At 47.2% G+C, this 21,476-nt stretch overlaps 1 protein-coding gene across 3 annotated transcripts in view; it reads right to left on the minus strand.

Annotated features, from left to right (window-relative positions):
- The window catches only part of Tbc1d22a (TBC1 domain family member 22A), a 323,373-nt gene that overhangs the window by 221,118 nt on the left and 80,779 nt on the right, over positions 1-21,476 (minus strand). For all 3 annotated transcript variants that reach the window (XM_010634302.3, XM_033766172.1, XM_033766171.1), the window contains 3 exons: positions 13,249-13,319; positions 4,053-4,181; positions 828-890 (listed from right to left, as the gene is read on the minus strand). In XM_010634302.3, coding sequence (XP_010632604.1) covers positions 828-890; positions 4,053-4,181; positions 13,249-13,319 — 263 coding nt within the window. The remainder of the gene's footprint in view (positions 1-827; positions 891-4,052; positions 4,182-13,248; positions 13,320-21,476) is intronic.

The raw sequence follows: 21,476 nt of genomic DNA on the forward strand, positions 1-21,476 counted from the left end.
AAGAGAAACCAAACAGCGACGCCTGGCAAGGGTGGGAATCCTCTGCAGGTGAGCCTCACTCACAGAGCACTCTGGGAAGCCGCTGGCACCACTGAGAGCTGAACAGGCACTTGGCCAGGGCCACAACTGTGCTCCTCTGAAATGTCTTAGAGAAAGCTGGCGGGGCACCTGCGGAAATGCACATGGCAGTGCCCACACCACCATTCCTAAAAACACATGAAAAACAGCCCAAGCGCCCATCAGCAGAAAGGCCAAAGGAAGTGTGGGGATAGTGAAACAGCGGACTGTTATACAACTAGATACGACAGGCAGCTGAACAACAAGAGGGGAAAAATCAAGCTGCAGAGACTAACCGAATATGTGATACAGTTCCAAAGGATGCAAAAGTCAGTGACACACCACTCCCTCAGTAAAAAGCCATAGAGCCAGAGGCATGAGAGCCAGGGAAGAGCCGCGTGTCTCCGGGGCAGGGTCTGTGCAGATGTACCTTCAACACCAGGAGTCAGGTTCAAGTTCATGCCAGCACGTTAGCCAACGCTGGCAGGGTTCCAGTTCCTAAAGCTGGGGTGATTATGAGTTTAGACACACATACACGTTACATATATTCTTTTATATGTAACAATATTACACAAAGATATTTAAGAACAATTAGCAATTCCTATCAGCAATTATGTCCACTAAGGGAAACTGTCCAGAAACCGGCCACCCTGCACTCTTTTCTGGGTCCAGCCCCTCAAGGGTTCCCACTGTCTTGCTGGTACCGTGAGCATGGTCACTCACAACAAAGAGACACAGTGTGAACTTCCAGTCATCACTTCTCCTCTTACCTCCGTCACTTTAGGCTGCAGTATTAATGCTTCAGGGCTCATCCGAGGTATGTCTATGTGGATCTGGAAATGCAGGAGAAAGAAACGTTTAGTGAAAAGGACGACAGTATCACTACAAGCACCCTGACTCACAGAGCAACACTTGGTGCTGAGCCTACTCCACCCCTTCCTCTGCACTCTCTGAGGACACTGAGCCATCCCAAATTCTGCTAGGGATGAGGAGTCCAGAAAGCACATGCTATGTGACCAAGGCTTACCAGTCCGAGGGTAACAGGTCTGCCCGATGCTTTCCCAACCAAGCACGGGTTGCTGCATGATTAGGAGCGGAGCAAGCCCTCAGCTATTTAGTAACATAATCCATAGCAATTAGTAAACATTGATTTTCAGCCTCTGACACAGAGAGCAATTCAAGTACATCAATAGTGTGCAGGGTTTCAGCTGTGACAGCGCCTTCTTGGAACACAGGCCACATTTTCTTCTACTTATATGGTCGTTAGGGAGTCTAGGACACTTTTCAAAGGAAGCATTTGAAAGTCTCTGCTGGTGTCAGCCAATTCCTGCCTTGCCACCATCTGACAGGAGTTGTAACAATGTTCCCAACACTGCAAAGGAGGGCACTCTTAGGTTCATGAAGGGACAGAGAGAGCACAGCTGGCATCACAGGCTGGTGCTCACATCCCATCCATGAGAATGCCCTACACCAGCAACTGCCATTGCTCCCATTCTCCGGGATAACAGCAGCACACCAGGCTGAGAAAAGACACAACTAAAACCAAGAGGGACTTTGCAGCTGAATTACACTTCAGATCACCCTTGATGGACTCACAGAGAACCTAATAACCTAGAGACTGGGGCAAGGCCTCACGCTGCACATGCTGGCCTGTGGCTGTAGGTTAACCACTCAGTCTCCTTAGCTATAAAAAGCCCACTCTGCATCCTTCAAAGTGCTACTGGCACAGATCAAGGATAGCTATGGACCTTCAGCCTAAGGAACCAGCTGAGATGCACGTGCATCGATGGCATGCACAGGACTATGTGGGCAGCAACACCAAGCAACCTGGCAGGGTTAGAAGATGCCAGGAGGGCATATGAAGGAGCTCAGCCGCAGGCAGGGAACAAGGCCCACCATGTTGACTACCAGGACATCCTGAAGAGCTACCTGCAGCACACAGCTTCCTGCAGCAACAATCCTGTGGGCACAGTCTGCCCCTGGATAAGCACCACAGGCTCCTGCAAGCCAGGAACAGGGTCTCACCTGCCTCTGTATGCCAGGGCCAGTAGGGCCCATCCTACTCAAGACCACAGGCAACATGTTCACTACATGGCCAGCACAGAGAGCGCCTGTCACACCCCACTCCCTGCCATCACAATAGGAGAGGAACTGCACAGAGCTGGGTGGACAGGACTGTAACCTCTCCCTCCCCCAGCCTGCCCCCAATGGACACAGGCCTGGCAAGTGGGACAAAGGCTACAGTGGTCTATGGAATGACCCAGAGGGAAAGACACACCAAACGAATCTTTAACTCTGAACAACTCTGTATGGCCTTGACAGGACATCTTCAGATGGACAAAGGATAAGGTGCCTGAGGGACATGCTAAGGCCCCTCTGCAGCCCCACTGGAGTGGGACACCATGGCTCTGGCCAAAATGGCCACACGGAGAGAAAGCACGGGAGCTGCTCTAAAAGAAACATTTGCTCACTGCAGAAGAATCAGGCAGACAGGAAAACCTACCACTCCTGACATCACATTTTTTCATTTATATTAATGTAAAAATATTTTGGGAATTCAAAATAATATGGGCTCTTTTTATTACCTACTGCAGTAACTAAGTAAAGATGTGTGCAACCTGTCTGTAATTAACTTTCCTTTCAGCAGTTCATGACAGAATGCAGCCTGGTAAATCCTGCTGGTAAACACCAGTGCTATCCTTTGTCTTTTCCTTGAATAAAAATACATCAAAACATGTGCAAAATAATATCAAATGTATCCATTTCAAAAGACCAGTGACGTGGGAACATCAAACAGGTGAGCTACAATTTCCTTCCCCAAATCCAGACACACTCTGCACTCACTCACTTCCCTGGGTTCCCAGGCGGTGGCCCAGTACGGCCAAAGAGCCCCCAGCGTGAAGCAGAAGCACCCGCTGGAGAATGGGCAGCAGCACGGGCAGGGCCCCCTGGAGGGGCTGGAGGGGCTCTGGCCTGGCTTCCTGCAGCTGCTCTCCTCCACAAGTCACCAGGCGTCCAGGACCAGTGGCATCCTGCTGACAGGAAGACACTTTCCAAAGAATCCACTTAACCTGAAGAACCTTTGACTACGAATCAGAGTTAAGGCCTCTCTTGGGACCTTTCCAACAGATCTACACCTAAGCGACGAAGAGAAGGGGATATCCCACATCTAGGGTGGAGAAACTTGGCAAGATTCCTCCACAGAGAAGCAGAGCTTACAAAGAGAAACATTCAGCACCGATGTGCCTCAGGGAAACCAGGAGCTTGTGCGGACACAAGACAAAGGAACCGATTAAGAACTACCACTCTGAACTTTCACATACTATACAGAGTAAGAATTATAAAGTCCTCAAAGAGCTATTCTAACAGCAAATTTTGGATGTGCTATGAATTGTAAATCATTTTTAAGTGTTTTTCCCATTATAAACATCATCTGTCGAGACTGACTGCTTGAGAAAATGTAATTATACCCATTTTTTATCAAATTAACTAGCAAAACGACAAACTGGCAAAACCTTTAGCCATGGACTGAGCAGTGTCACGCCGGAACTAAGGTGATTAAAACACCTTTCACCTATCGGCACTCATACCTAAGTCCCCTCACCGTACCTGGGAGCATAATGCCTTACAGCCCATGGGGCCTCCCTGTCAGGCGCCGGCGGGCTCCTACCCTGTGCTAACCGTCCTTAATCCTCAGGCAGCAGGTCTCAGAGATGCCAAACGGCCACCAGCAAGCACTCTGAGGTGGATATCCTGCTAATCAGACAGATCTCAGGCATCCATTTTGTACTTCTAATTTCAAATATCCTTTTTTACTTTTGCACAAGGAATGCCACGTATTATCATTAGAGGAAATTTACCATTATTGGTTTTCAGATATATTTATTTATGAGAAAATAAAAATCTGTGAACCAATCACAGACAAGATGAAATACTTCCTACACCATCACCAAATCAAAGTCTTTCAAGAGACAGAAAAGAAAAAGGACTCCCACCTGTCTGTATGTGTCTTGGTGAACTTCGTCATTCCTAGAATCATAATAATGCTCAATAAAAGCAAAATATTCTTTCTGTTTTCTCTCAAGAGTGGCTGGCCTTCGGTCAACATTGGCAGGAAGGTAACCCTAGGAGAAAAGAAAAGCAAATAAATACGCATATATGGCTACTGCTCACTCACAGGGCCATGATTAGAAAAGGGAAATAAAAAGGTTCACATCTATGTTAAATGAAATAAATCGGACACACAAGCTTACATATCACATGGTTTCTCTTACATGAGAAACCCAAAATATAAACAAAGCAATAAAAAACAGGGAGATAGATCTTGTGCTGAAGGAAAGAGGACCAAGAGATGGAAGGAGAAGGAGACGGAGGGAAGGGGATGAAAAGAGAATTAAGATGTGCTCTGTCCAGGTACCAACTCCCCACAAGGAATGTAATCACTGTGCACGGAAAATATGCACTATAACAATGAAAAACAGAATTAGCAGGGAGGGGCTCACATATGAAATGAGCCTGATGGCTCTGAAATCCCATACACGGAGAAGCGAGAACATCAGGCAGACCTGTGTCCAGGGTGTCAACAGCCTCCACGCCCCCAGCAGGTCCACATTACAGCCAGTGAGGGTCAGCTGGGACGTGAGGCCTCCTACGGCCTAGCTGGAAAATGCAGCAACCCCTCCTCCCAACACCTTACAGACTGTAAGGAACAGGAGTCTGTGCGGCCTCACGCTTACACCATGCGAGTGTGTGTTCACACACATATGCATGCAAACAAAGCTGCCCTTAGGCAAACCCGTACCTACTCCACAAAACCTCCTGGGATTCTGGCAGCTGCAGATGTAATATACACAGGGTTGGGTGCAGATCCAAACAGGGATGGCCACCCTGGAGGGCAGGAGGAGCCCAGAATGCCTAGTGTTTTCTAGCGGAGGGGTTGTTTGTTTCTTTATTCTGTTTGTTTGTTTGTTTGTTTGTTTGTTTTAAGTTAACACTACTGGTGTATAATTTACAAAACAAAATGCAACCGTTTTAGGTACATATCTATGATCTCTGATGACGGTATCAGCTGTGTGACCGCTGTCCAGGAAGGTGTGGGGCACCCCCCAGGCCCTGCGTGCTTGTCCGTGCCCACTCACCCTGGCGTGGGGTGGTGCCACCTCCTCCCCACAGAAGGCAGGTCTGTCTGAGACTTGCTCAGGATTTTGTGCACACCAACTCCTGAGATTCTGCTACGCCGCTGCATGAACCAGGACCCTATTTCCTTCTGCCTTCCAAGCAGCAATGAGCTGCAAGGATGTACCAGTTAAGCCACTGGCCTGCTGGTGAGCACGCAGTCTGCTTCCAGCTGGGGGCTATTATGAATAAAGGTTATTACCAATAATTCTTATATGAGATTTTTGGAAATATGCAGTTTTTTATTTCTCATGGTCTACTACAACTATACCTCAGTTCACAAAAGCTTTTATTTGTGATCAATTTGGTCACAAACGGAGGTGTGTGGCAAATTTTTGTTTTTGTTTGTGGGGAACACAATCACAGCCAGTGGTGGCAACCCTATGGCACTCGTGCCACAAGGCCGTTTGTTATCATAAGCTCTAAAAGGCTCACCAACACTGACCATGGCCGGAACATGAATGTGGCCATCTTTTCCAGAATTGTGGAACAGAATTAAGTTCATGCACCACGGTACCTGGGAGTGCAGTTACTGGATAATGTGGGTTGATGTTTCATTCTCTAAGAAACTGCCAGATTCCATTTCAAAGAGCAACACTATGAGAATCCCTAATTCCCCTCCAACACTTCAGAATGTGACTCTTTTAAATGCTAGTCATTCTGTTGGGTGTGGTCTTGATCCATCCACCAGTGATTAATGACACGAATGTCTTCACAGAGCCAATGCGTCTCTTCTTAGGTGAAGTATTAATACCAGCCTTCCACCCACCTTTAATCACAGTGTCTGTCTCCTCACTGAGTTGCTGGGCTCAGCACACATTCTAAATACAATGCTCTCTTTAAAATATATATATTATATGATAATACCCCCAGTCTGTGATTTCCTTTTCATACTGCACTCAAGTTTTAAATTTGAAGTCCAGTTCATAATGCTTTTACTTGTTTAGTTAAGTGTTTCCTGTGTTCTATATAAGGAAGATTTTCTCTCTACTTCTTCCCACAAGTTTTCAAATTCCGCCTTTCTGCAGGACAGGTCCAGATGGGGAAGAATTACACAATACCACCACCCCACTGGACACAGTGCTAAACAGGCTTAGGCATAGAAAGGACCCAATGCAGGTATAACAGCCAAGCCTGGGACTTTTCTCTGCTGCTATGACTTGAAATGAGTGTGGACAGCCTGGAGATGAGGCAGCCATGATGTGACCACAAGGCAGAACCAGGAACTACAAGTCCACCAAGAAAAACACAGCTGGGCCAGGGATGTAGCTCAGCAGCACTGCACCTGCCCAGCAAGCACAATGTCCTGAGTTCGATTCCTGGTACCCAAAAAAATTATGAAAAACGGAGATCAGTGTTGCCAGACCTTGACAATAAAATACAGCTAGAATCCAGCTGGATCTTCAGTTATTCGAGCATATACCTTTTAGATCCCTTTGGGCGTTCCCATCAGCAGCCATTATATATGACAAACAAGTACAGTCATGCATCATGCTCTGAGCAATGTACGCTTAGGTGAGTCTTCTATCATGAAAACTTCACAGCTTGTGCTTGCACCAACTAAGATGGCCACAATCTCACCAGGCGACACAATTCTACGTGGCCACTGTCCTACACGCACTCACAACATCACCCTGTGGCACATAATTATATAATATGCACACAGAAGAGCAAACCCCCAAAATGGGTGAGCTCACCAACTGCACACGCCTGCACAAATACCACCCGGGTAGGAGTCAGACACCTGGCCCTTGAGACTCTCAGGAGGCTCCCATGCTCTCCCTGACCTTCACCTCAAAGAATTGGAATTGTTGCTCTTCATGCAACATTACGTGTGGAAAAATGATTCAGGTTATAACAGGAAACAGCGATACATTTTCACTGTCCCCTAACACCTCCATGTACAGAATCCATTCTAGTTTCCAGCTTTTGCTTTAAATATCTTTGTACCTATATTTTATAGCACAAGACACACATCTCTGTCAGGTACACATCTGGGAGTGGAATGACTAGGCCCACACACCTTTAAAAGCGGTCGCTAAACAACTCCTCGAGTGATTACACTCCCATCAGAAGTGTGCGAGGATTTCCACTCCTCCCCATTCGTGCCAACACTGGGAGGGTCACACGTCCCACGGCAGCTTGTGGTAAGAACCGGCATTTCCCAGGGGAGCAACGAACGCCGCAGCGTGGCTGATCTGTGGGGTGCATTCAGGTGCAGCCCCTTTCTGTGACGTTGTCTGCCTCCTTCCGCACCCCCAGGCCCCAGTCCCACAGCCTGCCTGCAAGCCCCGGGGAAGTATCCTGTCCACCTCCTAAGTGGTGTCGAGAACGTCTTTTGATGAAGAAAGGCCTGCTCAACAGAGCCCAATTTGTTAATCTTTACAATTAGCCCTTTTCATGTACTTTTCAGGAACGTTTCCTTCATCCCACATTCCATGCTGACATATTTCGTTTAAAATCATGAGCAAGTCCCCAGTGTCACTAAGTACAGATCCACACCAGGGATCAGCAAACTATAGGCCACTATTTCTATAGATACAATTTTGCTGGAACACACCAAGCCCATGTCAGTGTCTGGTTTTCTACCACAGCAACAGCCTGCATGTTTGTAAATGAGACCGCTGGACCCACCAGCTGGAGTATTTAGTATCCAGACCCTTACAGAAACAGTGGGCCAAGCCCTGCTCTGACACAGGAATCCTGAAGGCTGCATGGCCACCATCATGGGGGCTTATGTGTAAAGATACGTAACCTGTCTCCTACTTCAAAATACGTTGACTCTTTAAAATTGTCAGCTAGCAGGATCTGTTAATTCCTGAGATCAGATTCCTACTAGTGAACTGTTAGCTGAAAGGGATAGCTACCAGGGGTGACTGAAATACACGATGAATATTTGTTTTCAATTATGACCACAAAAGACACTGCCATTAATCCCTCTCAGAGTCCGCCCCTCGCTTCAGACTCGTGTATCCACCGTTCTTGCCACTTTCTGCAGCAGTTCTGGACTCCTCTTCCGTGAGTGTCTGTAGTTGCATTGTCATGGTTGTCTCGATACTCTGCATCCATTCAAAATGTTTCCCTTTCCTGCTCTTTTGACTGAGAAACAGCCAGAAGTCACCCGTTACCAGATGCGGTGAATGTAGCATTCTCAGAAGCCTGCCTTTCTGCTGATGGCGCTCAGCAGCAGAGCTCCTAAAGACACTCATGAGAGAAAAGACCTCCACAACTGCTTCAGACAGCAGCAAGAACGATGGGATGAGTGTGTTCAGAGGGGAGGGCCAGTATTTTGACGGAGTTTCATGGCAAAGTGTTTTTTATTATAATAAATTTTTAAAACTTGAACACTAATCTTGTGATCACACTGCATAGGTCTTCAAGGCTCCTGACGCCCAAGAGCCCATTCCCAAGCAGCCCCAAGAAAAGGAGAAGAAACTGACACCCAGCAGCCTCGTCACACCCTGGTGCCCTCCACTGTCAGCCACGGTGATGTCACCAAAAAGCACTCAGTTAATTACACTATGCTGGAGAGCTGTACCCACCACAAAGTGGCCCAGCTGACAAAGTGAGGGAGGTGGTCAACCACAGCCGAGGCAGGCCAGGCTGGGGCTGCTCCTCTGGATAAGGGAGAGATACTGGTGCTGAGCAACCACAACAGCAATAGCCAATTTGCAGTGCCCGGCCGCCTGGCACAGGTGCTGTCAAGCATGACCCACCTGGGCATCCACCTGGGCATCCACAGTCCCCAGTAACTACAGAGCTTTTCCGGGCTCTCCACTTGGCACCAGGAATAGGGATGCCTCACACGGACCACAGCACAGACCAGACCAGACGGACCAGGCTACAGGCCACTCTCCAGTCCTCCCACCACCACACTTCGCTCCTCAGTGCCCATCCTCCTGCTCTTGTCTCACTGCTTTTGTGCCACCCTCTCCGTCATCCATGCCACCTCACTGGGGCAGGGACTCTGTCTGGGCTGAGACACAATGGCAACATACACTGGCCTGGAACAGACAAGATCTCTTCACAGAAAGAAACTGGATTGTGCCTCCAGGAACCCTCGAGCCTCCCCTTCCTTCCTGCAAGTCCCGGCTCAAAGGCCACCAGTCCTTGAGGCCCTCTGTACCGTCCACAGAACAGCAGCCTGCCCCAGGAGCTTTCTATAGCACCTATCACCTTCCATCAACTTCACGTACATTTCCCTTTGTCTCCTCCCACCACAGTGGGAGCTTCTCCCTTTGGCCAACAGCTCTCCCCCATGGGCTTAGAACCCCCACCCCACCCCACCCCCCCACTCTGGCCAACAGCTCCCCCCCATGGGCTTAGAACCCCCACCCCACCCCACCCCACCCCACCCCCAAGCTAACTCTGACCAGCACGTGACCAGCAATCTTGGTTCAGTTTGGTCTTGATGTTGAGGAAGATGTGGGGAGAGAGAAGAGACAAAGTGTGGAGTAGGCAGGAAGCATGTCCAGGACAGACCAGGCCCAAAGCAGCCTGGCAGACAGCAGGCATGTGCCATGTGCAGCAGCCAGAGTGGTGCCAGTGTGCCCGGCCAGGGTCCAGCTGCCATGCAGGACAGCCAGGTCTCCAGGGTGTCAGAGGGAGAGTGCAGACCCTGGTACAGAAATGGGGCAACAGGGTAAGCACTCTTAGAAATGTTTCCTGTTCCTCAAATTTTAACTTAGCTCACTGCAGCCCAAATCCTAAAAGGCACGTATGTCATCACGGGAACATAATCGATAAAAAGCCCCACACATACTCCTGACATTCCCATTCCTAAAGGAAAACACACATACGCAAGTTGAGGCCTTTCGATAATTAAGCAAGACTAGAAATTATGCAAATGAAATATATTCAAGTATGCAATGAATTTTAAATGACAGAACTACAGAAAACTTAATTGCTATATTAGCATGCTATAAAAACACTAATCATAAATGTAAAACAATGCATGCATATACTTATACCTAAATTGTCCCAGTGACACAAAACCCGACTGTGCCCTCCCACCATGCTCATGTGAAACCCTCCTCAACGCACTGGAAGAGGGTGAGATGAACCTGTGGTCGCACTTATCATTCTTCATCATTATACTCACTAACATAAATGTTAAATGTTTAATTAGATTTTTTTCCCAGTACTGGGAATCAAACTCAGGACCTTGTGCTTCCTAGGCAGGCACAGTGCCACTGAGCTACATCCCAGGCCCAATTAATGAGTTTTTCTTGCTGCTCAAATAGTTATTAAAAAGAAAGCCAAAAATACGGTTCTCTATAGCACTAATTTTTTTTTAATGGTACTAAGCTGGTTGTGTGGAATTTAATTGCTAAGTAGCATGACTGGTGGCTTAATGGCATGCTCAGGATAGAGGACGCGTGATGCTTCTTTAGAAATGGCAGCCATGTAGGAAAGTAAGGTGCCTCCATGAAGCTCTTGCAATCCCAATGTGATGGGAAAAGCCCTTGGTACACTGGGAACTGAGGCGGCTTTGGTTACCTGTCACAGGAGGAGCTCCCTCAGCCCGTGTGCCTCTCCATCTCTCAGTCCTGGGATGGGCAGAGCTGACTTCCTACTCGTGGAGTCACCTGGAAAACCTGCGCAGGCTTCTGGCCTATCATGCACACCTCGACCGCCCAACCCAGACCCCACCGTGCGCCTCCGGTCCCTGGTGCTCTGCCATCATGGGGCACATGACTGCCAGTGACCAGCTTCCCAGCCGACTTGTGCATGCCCTGATCACTGCCCTGTATGAAGCCCAAGTGTCCCAGAGCCTCTAGATCTGGACGAGGAGACCTTCCAGGAGCCTATGGCTGAGCATTTCCCAAGCTCCCAGACAACACTAAGGCTCAATCAAGATGGAAAAGCCCCATTCTTCAATAGGTCCTGGGGACCCTCAGAGTTGTAAAAAACCTGGAAAAGGCATCAGGAGAAACCCCTACTGAATCAGAGGTGAATGAATGACACCACTCTCACGCCCCCCACACCCTTGATGAGTGGGGAACTGTACCTGGGAGCAGCCACAGGGCCAGAACCACTAGGTAAGAGTCACCAATTGATACCCAGCAGAAAGAAAGTGCTCTGCTTCTGCAGAAATCCATGCATGCACCTGGTCTGCTCCCAGAGAGCACTCGCACCAGGTAAAGGGGCAGGCACAGGGCAAGCAGAGCGAAGGGGGACAGGAACAGGGCCTGAGCAAAGAGGTCCCTTTCCACGCAGTAAGGGGTATGATGGAATGGCAGGTGCTCTCCTCTCTGCTCTGCAGGCAGGGGAGCAACGGATGGACTTGGTCTTCTTTCCCCACCACCACTCCCCAGCACTAAACCCAGGGCCCCATGACTCTCCACGGAGTGACTGCGTGGACCACCAGGGGACCTCCACGGCCCTGCCTTCCAGGACCAGCTTCATTACTCCCAGAGCCAGTCTTCAGGACAAAGCCCAGGTGACCTCCGGGTCTGGGGAGTGACTGTGGCCTGGACTCCTCCTGGGTCCTCCTACTCCCCTGGCTGCCCATCCGGCCCCTTCTGCTGGGATCTGAAAGTGACAGCTTGTCTCTGGTCTTACGACTTTCCAGGCCCTCCCCCGGGAACACCACAGTCCCTCCAAAATGCCAGGAAAGCCCCTACATGGAGCGGTGGCCAGGGTCTATTCCTCAGTCTCCCGAGCAAAGTCCCCTATGATCAGTGACAGCTAAATAAATGCACCTGAGCACACTGGGTTTCTCCAGCTGGCACTGCCAGGGCTCCTGTGCAGAGGCTGCAACATCTACCACCCTCCCATCCCCACTGATGAATGGGGCATGGCTGTCACTGTCTCCCTCTGCTCCGCAGCGCCCCTTTTCAGGCACTTCCTGGCATCACAACTATCACCCGCACAGACTGGCAAGTAAAAGAAAAGAGCAGCACAGAAACTCTCACATAAAGACTTCCTACCCACATGCAGCATCCCCAATAAACATAAAGTTACAAAAAAGGATCTTCAAGGTATTTTCACCAAAACATTTTACAAACCAATCTGAAGGGCTCATCCCCTCTCTTGGAGGACATTAGGATAACTGGATATAAATGCTCAAAATAAAAAGCACAAAACAAAAATATAAGCAATCACAGCAGGTATAATTTTAATTGCAAGAGAATATTTAATCAATAAATATTCACTGTTCAGAGCTGCATCTGCATTTAGGATTATGAGGTACTAAGCTGCAGATTTATTAAGACTCATTAGCAGGAAAGAGTCTCTTAAACACTGCAGTCAGACCCAATTTAGAGCAGACACTTTAGGGTTCTCTGTTGACTTATCTCCAAAAACAATAAAAAAGGAAAAGAGAAGAAAGCTGTCTGTAAACTGCTCTGAAGTTTTCTGAGAGCTGAACTCATTTCCAATATTAAACTGGGGTTAACTAAGTACATGAGGGTGTGCGGGTGACCAGTACCACCCATTCGACTCTTCCAGAAGGGTATCCAGGGAGGCAGCCCGCTACGAGGCCTGAGGGGCGGACCCCACACTCCACCACAGAGACAAACTACTTCTCACAGCTAGACACTCTCAGATAACCCCTTCTCGGTCTCCCTCCCTCCACTCCCTGGTAATTTCCCTCTCCCTCTCTCTCTCTCTCTCTCTCTCTCTCTCTCTCTCTCTCTCACACACACACACACACACACACACACACACACCCTGATGAACCGCACATGCCCAACTTCTCAGAGTGACCTGATACACTTCCTACAGCACAGGTTTGGCTATCCTATGATGATTTTTTTTTAAACACTAAAAATCAGATGAGAAGAACACAGCTATCAAAAAGTATTGCTAATCCTCACTTTCTGCCAGCCTCGTCAAATCAGTCATAAAACTAAGCAAAGTGTGGACAATGCCATCTTGGCCATGGCAAAGCCCTGGGTCACCATGTGACCATGACGGGCAGCACGAGGCACAGCTGGTGGCCACCTTCAGCAGCTGGGCAGCTGGGCAGCTGTCCTCATGGGAGAAAGGCAGCACACTGAGCAAGAGACTTACTGAGAGAAGCTTCCAGGTCATTGGGCGAACTGGCTTAGGGATTCCGGACCAGCTCAGCTTCCGTAACTCCTCTGTGGACAAGAAAAAAGAACAATGAAAAACGAGAGTGTACAAAAGGTTAGCATCTTCCCCAGTTCCCCAACATATTCCACCAAAGTTACTGGGGGTGGGGGATCCAGAATAAATCTAAATGATAAGTATCTCAGAGACTGACTTTTTTGAGGGGTGTCTTTTGAGACAAAGTCTCACCATCTAGTTCAGGCTGGCCATGACCTCACTCTGTAGCCCAGGCTGGCCTGGAATTCACAGGGATCCTCCTGCCTCAGCCACCCAAAGTGCTGGGATGACAGGTGTGTACTACTAAAGCCAGCTGATTGCTTGTAAGATATGGGAGAAGGTAAGTCAACACTCTGTTCAAACAAAGCTAAATGTTATCTGCTGGCATCAAAATCTCAGAGTAAGCATTTGCAAAATGCACCCAAGTGACCCAGAGCCTGGGCCAGTGAAGCCCCACATTCCCTTCAATAGTGAAGCCCGGGGCACAGCCTCCTTCCCTCCAAGGGACTTTTCTCTGTCCCTCCCCTAACCCCCAACATGTGTCCGCAGACCAGCCACCTTAACTGGCTTCCCCTTTCCCGCTTTCACCCGTCACTCTCTCCCACTTACAGTTTGATACCTACAGGCCATGGCTTTCTCTGTGTGGCTTTAGAAGCTGTTGCTTTCTGAGATAAGCTGATCTTTACATAGCATTAACTAAGGCTGTGCGCAGCCAGGACAACGCGGCTTCAGGGCAGAAAAGCACAAGTCAGAACAAAACCAACAGGTGGGAAAAGGCAGGAGCAGCAGGGCTGGCCAGAGAGGAGACCGGACCGGGCACGGCAGGGGGTGTAGGGCAAGGGTAAGGGGCTCCACATTCTACCTGGCCTCTGTGCCCCCAAGATCCCTGTCCATACACCCCGGACATCTGCAGAACCTGGGCCACATGCAGGTACATCTACACACGCTCAGGACCACTAGACAGAATTATTCCCTTCACTGAGTGAGAATCCACCATTAGGTTCTTCTCCTAACAGCTCTGAGCCAATGATTAATACTAAGAATAAAAGAAATGATTAAAGAGAAGACTTTGGTAATATAATCAACAAAATACAAAGTTTTGACATCTAATCTTTTTCCAATTACTAAAGTCTAAGTAAAGTAAGTACAGAAAAATTGGGCAATGGTATCAGCAATAACTTGCATTTTATAGCAATCTCAGAAAAATATCAAATCTTCCCCAGCTCCCTCAGGATATTATGAAAAGCAGGAACCTAATATCTGAACACCAATAAGGTAATGTTTACCAATCATGTTCCCGGAGCCTCTCCCTCTCCCTCTGCACAGCTCTGTTTCTGTTTATGGTTTCAGGGAAAGAAAAAAAAAAAAAACAGAGAAAACTGGCTCATTAATATCCTCTGAATCCATCTCCTCATTAAAAGGAACTCTTAAAAAGTCAAAAATCTTGAATATACAGCAGGAAACACAGTGCTATCCTTGTTTAAGCTTTAGTGTTTAAAGAACATTTTCACATGTAAGATCTTATTTGATCCCAGGAACTGCTTGAGTTCATCAGGGATGTGAGTGCTGCTGTGCAAATGAGAAACGGTCTAAGGGAGGCTGCGTGACCAAGGCCACACAGGAACTCAGTTACCTTCAACGCCAGGGTCTCTCCACTGTGCTAATTCTGATTCTTAGAAGAACTTTGTGACAGACACTCTCACTTATGAATACAGAGATCTAAACTACAGATCAAAATAGTAGGATAGCCAAAGAACAGTACACACAAGCAGGATTTCCTCCAACAGCAATAGGATGGTCCAACATAGAAAATCTCGTTGCCATACCATGTGCTCAATTAGGTTGATGGAGAAAAGCCATCTTGACAGATGCCCAGGACTTGACAGATGCCCAGGACAGACTTTCACCCCGGGCCCAATCACCCCTTTCTGGCAGAACTGCAACAGTGCAGAGTGATTTCCTGCAGCCTGGGGGGAAACTGAACCCACCTCACCCCACCCCAAAAGGTGTGTCTGAGTGGCACTCTATGCAGAGATAAGCAGGCCTCAGAGTGGCTGTGACAAGGTGGACCTGGGACACCACCTGAGCCATTGAGCAGGCAGCACTCTCTGGGGCTTCTGGAAACACTCTTGCTCCTGGGGACCACTTGGAGGCAACTTTCTCTTCCTTCCTCTGAGAGTGCCATGGTCAGACAGAAGGCTCAGGACCACGGCAACCATCTAGTGCCCCATCAGGCAAGAAACAGAGGTCTAAGCTACTAAGCAGGATGGCCAAGTCCAAGGACTTTCCAAAATCAACAAATTTTCTACTAGCAAGAAGAGAAACAGACAATGTCATAGGCTTCATTTAAAGAAATACGAAAGAGAAAAAATTGCCAAGTTCATCGTTACAGTTTACATCAAGAATGTTCCCTGAGAGCATTGTGCACTCATAGGCAGGGCTTTGGGAAGAGGACTGGACCAAGGGGTACAGAAGCTGATGTACCATTAAGAGATGGGGCTGGTTAGCCAGCTGGCTGCATGGATGGCTAGATGGTTGGATAGATGGCTGGTTGGCTGGCAGGCACAGGTGGATGGATGGACAGAGGGATGGATGGACAATGAATGGATGAGGTATGGGCAGACAGATAGATGGATGGATAATGAATAGATAATTGACTGGTTAGCTGCCTAGTTAGCTGGATGGATGGACGGACAGATGAATAGACAGACAGCCTGTAGCCTGTTGGCCAACTGGTGGCTGGCTAGCTGGTTGGTTGGTTGGTTGGTTAGCTATGGTTTGTTGGCCATTTAGCTGGCCAGCAGGCTGATGGGAGGGTTGGCTACTTAGCTGGCTGGTTGGCTGTTTGGGGCAGTAATAATATTTTAAGTATAATTTTTATGTAAAAATATTAACACAGCCCCGCCAACAAAAATCTAGACATTTCTATCACTTTTTTCCAGTAATCCTGAACTAATGACCTTCTGATACCTGCTTCACCTGTCATTACAGATGAGTTTGCCTGTTCTCGCAATTCATATGAACATCACATGCAGTGATACTTTCCTGAACACTTCTTCTTTTGATCAATATGTGTCTATAAAACTCACACATGTTGCAGGTACCAGTAGTTCATTCATTACAAGAAGAAAGAGTATTATATTCTGTGAACATAACACAATTTGCTTACATATCCACCCATTCATACACATCTTGGGTGGTTACAAGTTTAACCCATAAAGAAGCTACTTCAAACATTCTTACAGATGTTTTCAATCCTCTTAAGCAAATATTAAGGAGTGGAACAGATGGATCAGAGGGTTGATGTATGCTTTTATGTAAAAGAAAAAAGCTACTTCAAAGTGGCATCATTCTACTCTACCCATCAGCAATGTACCAAACTTTCAAGTGCTATACAACCTGGTCAAAATTTAGTGTTATTGATCTTTCTCATTTCTTATTACTTGGTATCACATACTGATTTGAGTTAGTAATTGTGTGATGACCAACAAATGTTCCTTGAACAGATTTCCAGGTTATCAGCCACATCTGTTTGTGAAGTATAGTCATCATTTACTGGTACCTATCTTTTACCGAGCTATTGTTCATAGTTTTGTTGCTGTTGATGATGATCCGTGAGCCTGTTTCTAATGACTGGTTTATCTTCTTTCTGATTCTGGATCACGTGCTCCTATTTTATTGCAGGCTGGTTACTTTTCTGTTGAATGCTCGATGCTTCAAGTATCAACTGATCACCTCTATGATAACGGGGCCATGTCTTGTGAATGTTTCTCCTCTGGCAGCTGGTGTGATATCCTTTCCAGTAGAGGTTGCTGGAGGGCACAGTGGAAAAGAGGCTTTTTCTCCCAGGTTCTCACTCAGCTTGTCTGCAAGCCTCCCACAAGTGCTCGCTCTCTCCAGACCTCGGTTCCAACAGCACCGAACACTGTTCCACGCACTGCTTCCTGGTGTCTTTCCCCAGTTCATAGAGTCTTGCCCCACTCTCAGGCAGACAGACAGGTACTTGGCCAAGGACTTGACGGCAGCCTCAGCATGCATCTGGGGCTCTTCACGTAAGTCCCTCTTCTCCAGCCTCCCAAACTCCCTTCCCCAATTCCTCAATTCAGCAAGAAGCCGGGTTCATTCAGGTTCCCTCTAACTGTGCAGCAGCCCAGAAACTGCCTCGAAGTAGAAGCTGAGTGACAGCAAGGTTCCCCTTTTTTATGGCCCTTCTCTCGAGCCACAGCCCTTCACTGCATAGTTGTTCCACACATTTGGTCCAGTTTTCTAGCTGTTTACAACAGAAGAGCTATTCCTTTGGCAGTTAATCCTCCTTGGGTTGAAGCAAAAGTCAATTGGCCAACATTCTAAAACAACTTTTGTCCATAGTTATCAAAATGTTGATGTCTGATTTCTTTAGGGTTATGCTACCTTAAAAAAAAAAATAACTGGAGAAGTATTTACTCTTCTTCTCTTCTAAAGGAGTTCTTAGAAGACTGGTATTATTTCTTCTTTCAGTGTTGGGGAGAGCTCATAGTAACTAAAGCTATCTCACCCTGACATTTTCCTTGTGTGAAGGCTTTTTCATTGCAAATTTTATTTCTAAAATCAATAAGGAATATTAAATTTTTCTGTTTCTTCTTGTATCAGTGTTATTAAGCTATATCTTTCAAAGACTGCGTTCTTTTCATGTAGGTTCTAGAATGGACTGGCATAAACTCCTAAATAACTCCCCTTACTATCTTTTTAATGTCTACTGGATCTGCAGTGGTGTACCCCCTTTCATTTTTTAAACTGGTAATTTGTGTCTTCTCTTTTTTCTGCTGATTTCCACCTTTAAGTTATTTTCCTTTTACTTGGTTTTGATTAGTTTCTTAAGATAGAAATTTTGATCATTAATTTAAAACTTTTTCTCTTTTCTCAAAGACATTACAAGCTGTTAAATTTCCCCGGAAAGTACTATTTTAGCTCATCGCACAGTTTTGGTATGTGCTGTCATTATCGTGGAGTTCAAAACATTTTCTAATTTTCTTTGTGATTCCTCTGACTTGTGAGTTATTTGGAAGTCTATAAAATACAATGGTTCCGGTGCCTTCCTTGCAAGTGCAAGGGCTCAAGTTTGATCCCTGGTACCAAAAAAAAAACAAAGAAATTTCAAAATATGTATTTGCTGATATCTTATTGTTACTGATATCTAATTTAAAGTGTGTGACCAGATGAACTTAGTGTTGCTTCAACCTCTTGCCTTCCCCTTGACTTGTCCCTGACCGGCAGGTGGTCTACTTGCTGCATCCCTGAAAAGCACATGCATTTTCAGTCCATAGATACAGCTTTCTACAAATCAGCTGGAAATGGTGAGTGTGGCTGAAACCATCCATATCTTTAATAATTTTTACTTTACTTGTTCTATCAATTGCTCAAGGAAGGGTGTCAAAATTTGTCTGTGGTTGTAAACCTATTTCTCCCTTTCAGTTCATGTGTGCTCTGCACAGTAGCCAACAGTGTGAAGTGCATACGCATTTGGGCCTCACATATTTGCTTAATGAATTGATCCTTTTACCATCAGGAAACATCCCTTTGTCTCTAAGAAAATTCACGGTCTTGTAGTCTACTTTTCTGATGTAATTAGTTCTCTTATGATTACTGTTTGCATAGCATTTCATTTCCTACTCTTATTTCAACTACCTAAGTCATCATATTTAAAGCTTGATTTGGCTTTTGCTGTGACTTGAAGTTTTCTGTCTCCTCCACAACTTCATATGTTAGACACTGAACCCCTGCTGCAGCACTGCAGGTAGCCAGGACTGTGGGGAGAAGCTCAGGTCACAAGCATCACCTTCCAGGGGCACTGATGCCATCAAGACGGGGCACCCAGGAGTGGGCACGCTCCTCCTGCTCCTCTGCCACGTGAACACACGGCACTTGTCTCCTGTTGCTCTCCCACCTTGCACACATGAGGGTGCACTGAGAAGTCCCTCACCAGGCACTGGCACTTGACTTTCGACTTCCCAGCCTCCTTTCTGTTCTGTTTTGGTTTCCGCTTTCTGTATCCTGGCGTTGGAACCCAGGGCCTGGTATATGCCAGGCAGGCACATCAGCTCCAAGCAGCAGCCCCAGCCCTTTGTTCTTTGCGGGGGGGTGTTTTGAGACTGACCTGGAACTTACTATATAGTCCAGGCTGGCCTCAAACTCACAGCGATCCACCTGCCTCAGCCTCTGAGTGCTGGGATTACAGGCATACACCACCACACCTGGCCTTTGTTCTTTATTTTGAGACAGGGTCTAAATTGCCCAGCTGGCCTCCTGCCTTGGCCTCCCACACAGCTGGGATTGCGACATGCATACCACACCCACACCCATCCTCTTTAGAAACCATTCAGCCTGTGGCACTCTGTGATGACAGCCCAAAGCAGCCTTCCTGTCTCTAAATTTGGCATCAGATGATAAAATCACTAGGGCTCTAAGAGAGAAAACTGAAACAAGGAAAAACTAAATATGCAGAAAATGAATGAGAAATAACATTTCTTTCTTCTACAATAGTAGATTCACTTTCTAAAAAATAAAACTTGCAAGTTTTTATTAAAACTACAATCTCAAGCGCACTCACACCAGAAGGACTCTACTTGGCAGTAAACTCAACCTTGGCCTCAACCTGAGAAGACACAATGACCAGAAGAGGCATGGGTCCCGGCCCCACCTGGCCAGCAGCACCCCTTGAGGCTGTGCATGCCCCTCATTTCTCCCAAGTTTCACTCCCCTCCACTGACACTCTGGCCAATGGGAATACCTGCCTCTCAGAAGTCACAGAAACAACACACAGGAATATGTAAATGGCAACATACTATACACACGTACGAGCACAATTCTGCTAGATGACAGGCACAATTATGCTGAATGCTCCGTGAACCTAATCCACACAGCAACCAGGACACATCCTTTCTAATTGGATGTAAAGTATCACATTTGAGACTGAACCAGAAATCTGTCACGAAATGGTGGCTGCAAAGAACTCATAACTATCAGCACCTTTCTTCTGGAAAGCCAAGAATAACAGAATGAGAATAACCCATCATTTAAGCTATTTCTTCATCTAGCACTGGTCCCCTTTCAGCTGGTTTTAATTCTGACTTTTTAGAAACTTGCATAGCAATAAACTCCAGGGAAAACTCTGAGACAAGAGGAGAGATACACATTGGCACAGCCACAGACTTCCGTGCTTTAGACTCAGAGGTGGTCACCGCCCATGTGGCGGTCTGCAGGGGAAGCGCATCTCCGTGCCCAGAGCCACAGAGACTCGGAGTCTCCCACAGGAGGCCCAACTGCCCTGCAGCTCCTGATGCCCTGATGTCCCCGCCGCTGGGCAGAACCACTGAAGCTCCCTTAGTGTGTCCACACATCTACTCGTCAGTCTGCACACACAGAGCACTGACCCATTCCCTTCAGCAACCAGGGGAAATCTCACCAGGGTGGTCAGTGCCCACCAGTTCAGTCAGCAGTCCAATGAAACAACTCCTCAGCCCTCTCTCTCTCTACACTGGGTGTTCTCCTCATTGCCCTCCATCTGGGACAGCTGAGGCCACCCTTCCAAGAAGCCCTGAAAGTGTCCCTCCAAGCACTATTCCTCTCTGTCCGGCTGGTCTTCGACAGCAGTGGCTCCTCCCCCAACCCTTGGAGCAGATCTCACAAGACCACCAGTGGTTTACCTGCCATATGTACTTTACCACAAATCTGAGATGCAGTGCCCAGGCCCAGCTCAGTTCTACCGGAGATTCACACAGATCACGGCCAGGGGATAGGAGACAAGAGCCACAGGAAATGGAACCTGCCAGCCTAAAGTCAGCCTCCCTGAGGCGCTACCTCCAGCCTGGTCCTCACAGCAACCAACTAAAAACACGAACAGTACTAAGCATCAGTCGTCTTAGGTAATGTGGGAGTGTTGCTCAGTGATAGAACATGTGCTGGGCATTCGTGAGGGTTCATTGTGGCATCAAAAAAATATGTGAGTATCAATTATCGAAAGACAAATAATCTAATTAAATGTGAGCAAAGTCTATGAATAGGTGTTTCTCCAGAGAAGATACACAGATAGCCATGGGCTTGGGATTTAGCTCAGTGGTTCTGCCGCCTGCCTTGCAAGTGCAAGGTCCCAAGTTCTAACCCCTGTACCAAAAAAAAAAAAAAAAAAAAAAAAA

The sequence above is a fragment of the Fukomys damarensis genome, unplaced genomic scaffold (genome assembly GCF_012274545.1).
Source record: "Fukomys damarensis isolate Sample0158 unplaced genomic scaffold, DMR_v1.0_HiC HiC_scaffold_19, whole genome shotgun sequence".
Lineage (NCBI taxonomy): Eukaryota > Metazoa > Chordata > Mammalia > Rodentia > Bathyergidae > Fukomys > Fukomys damarensis.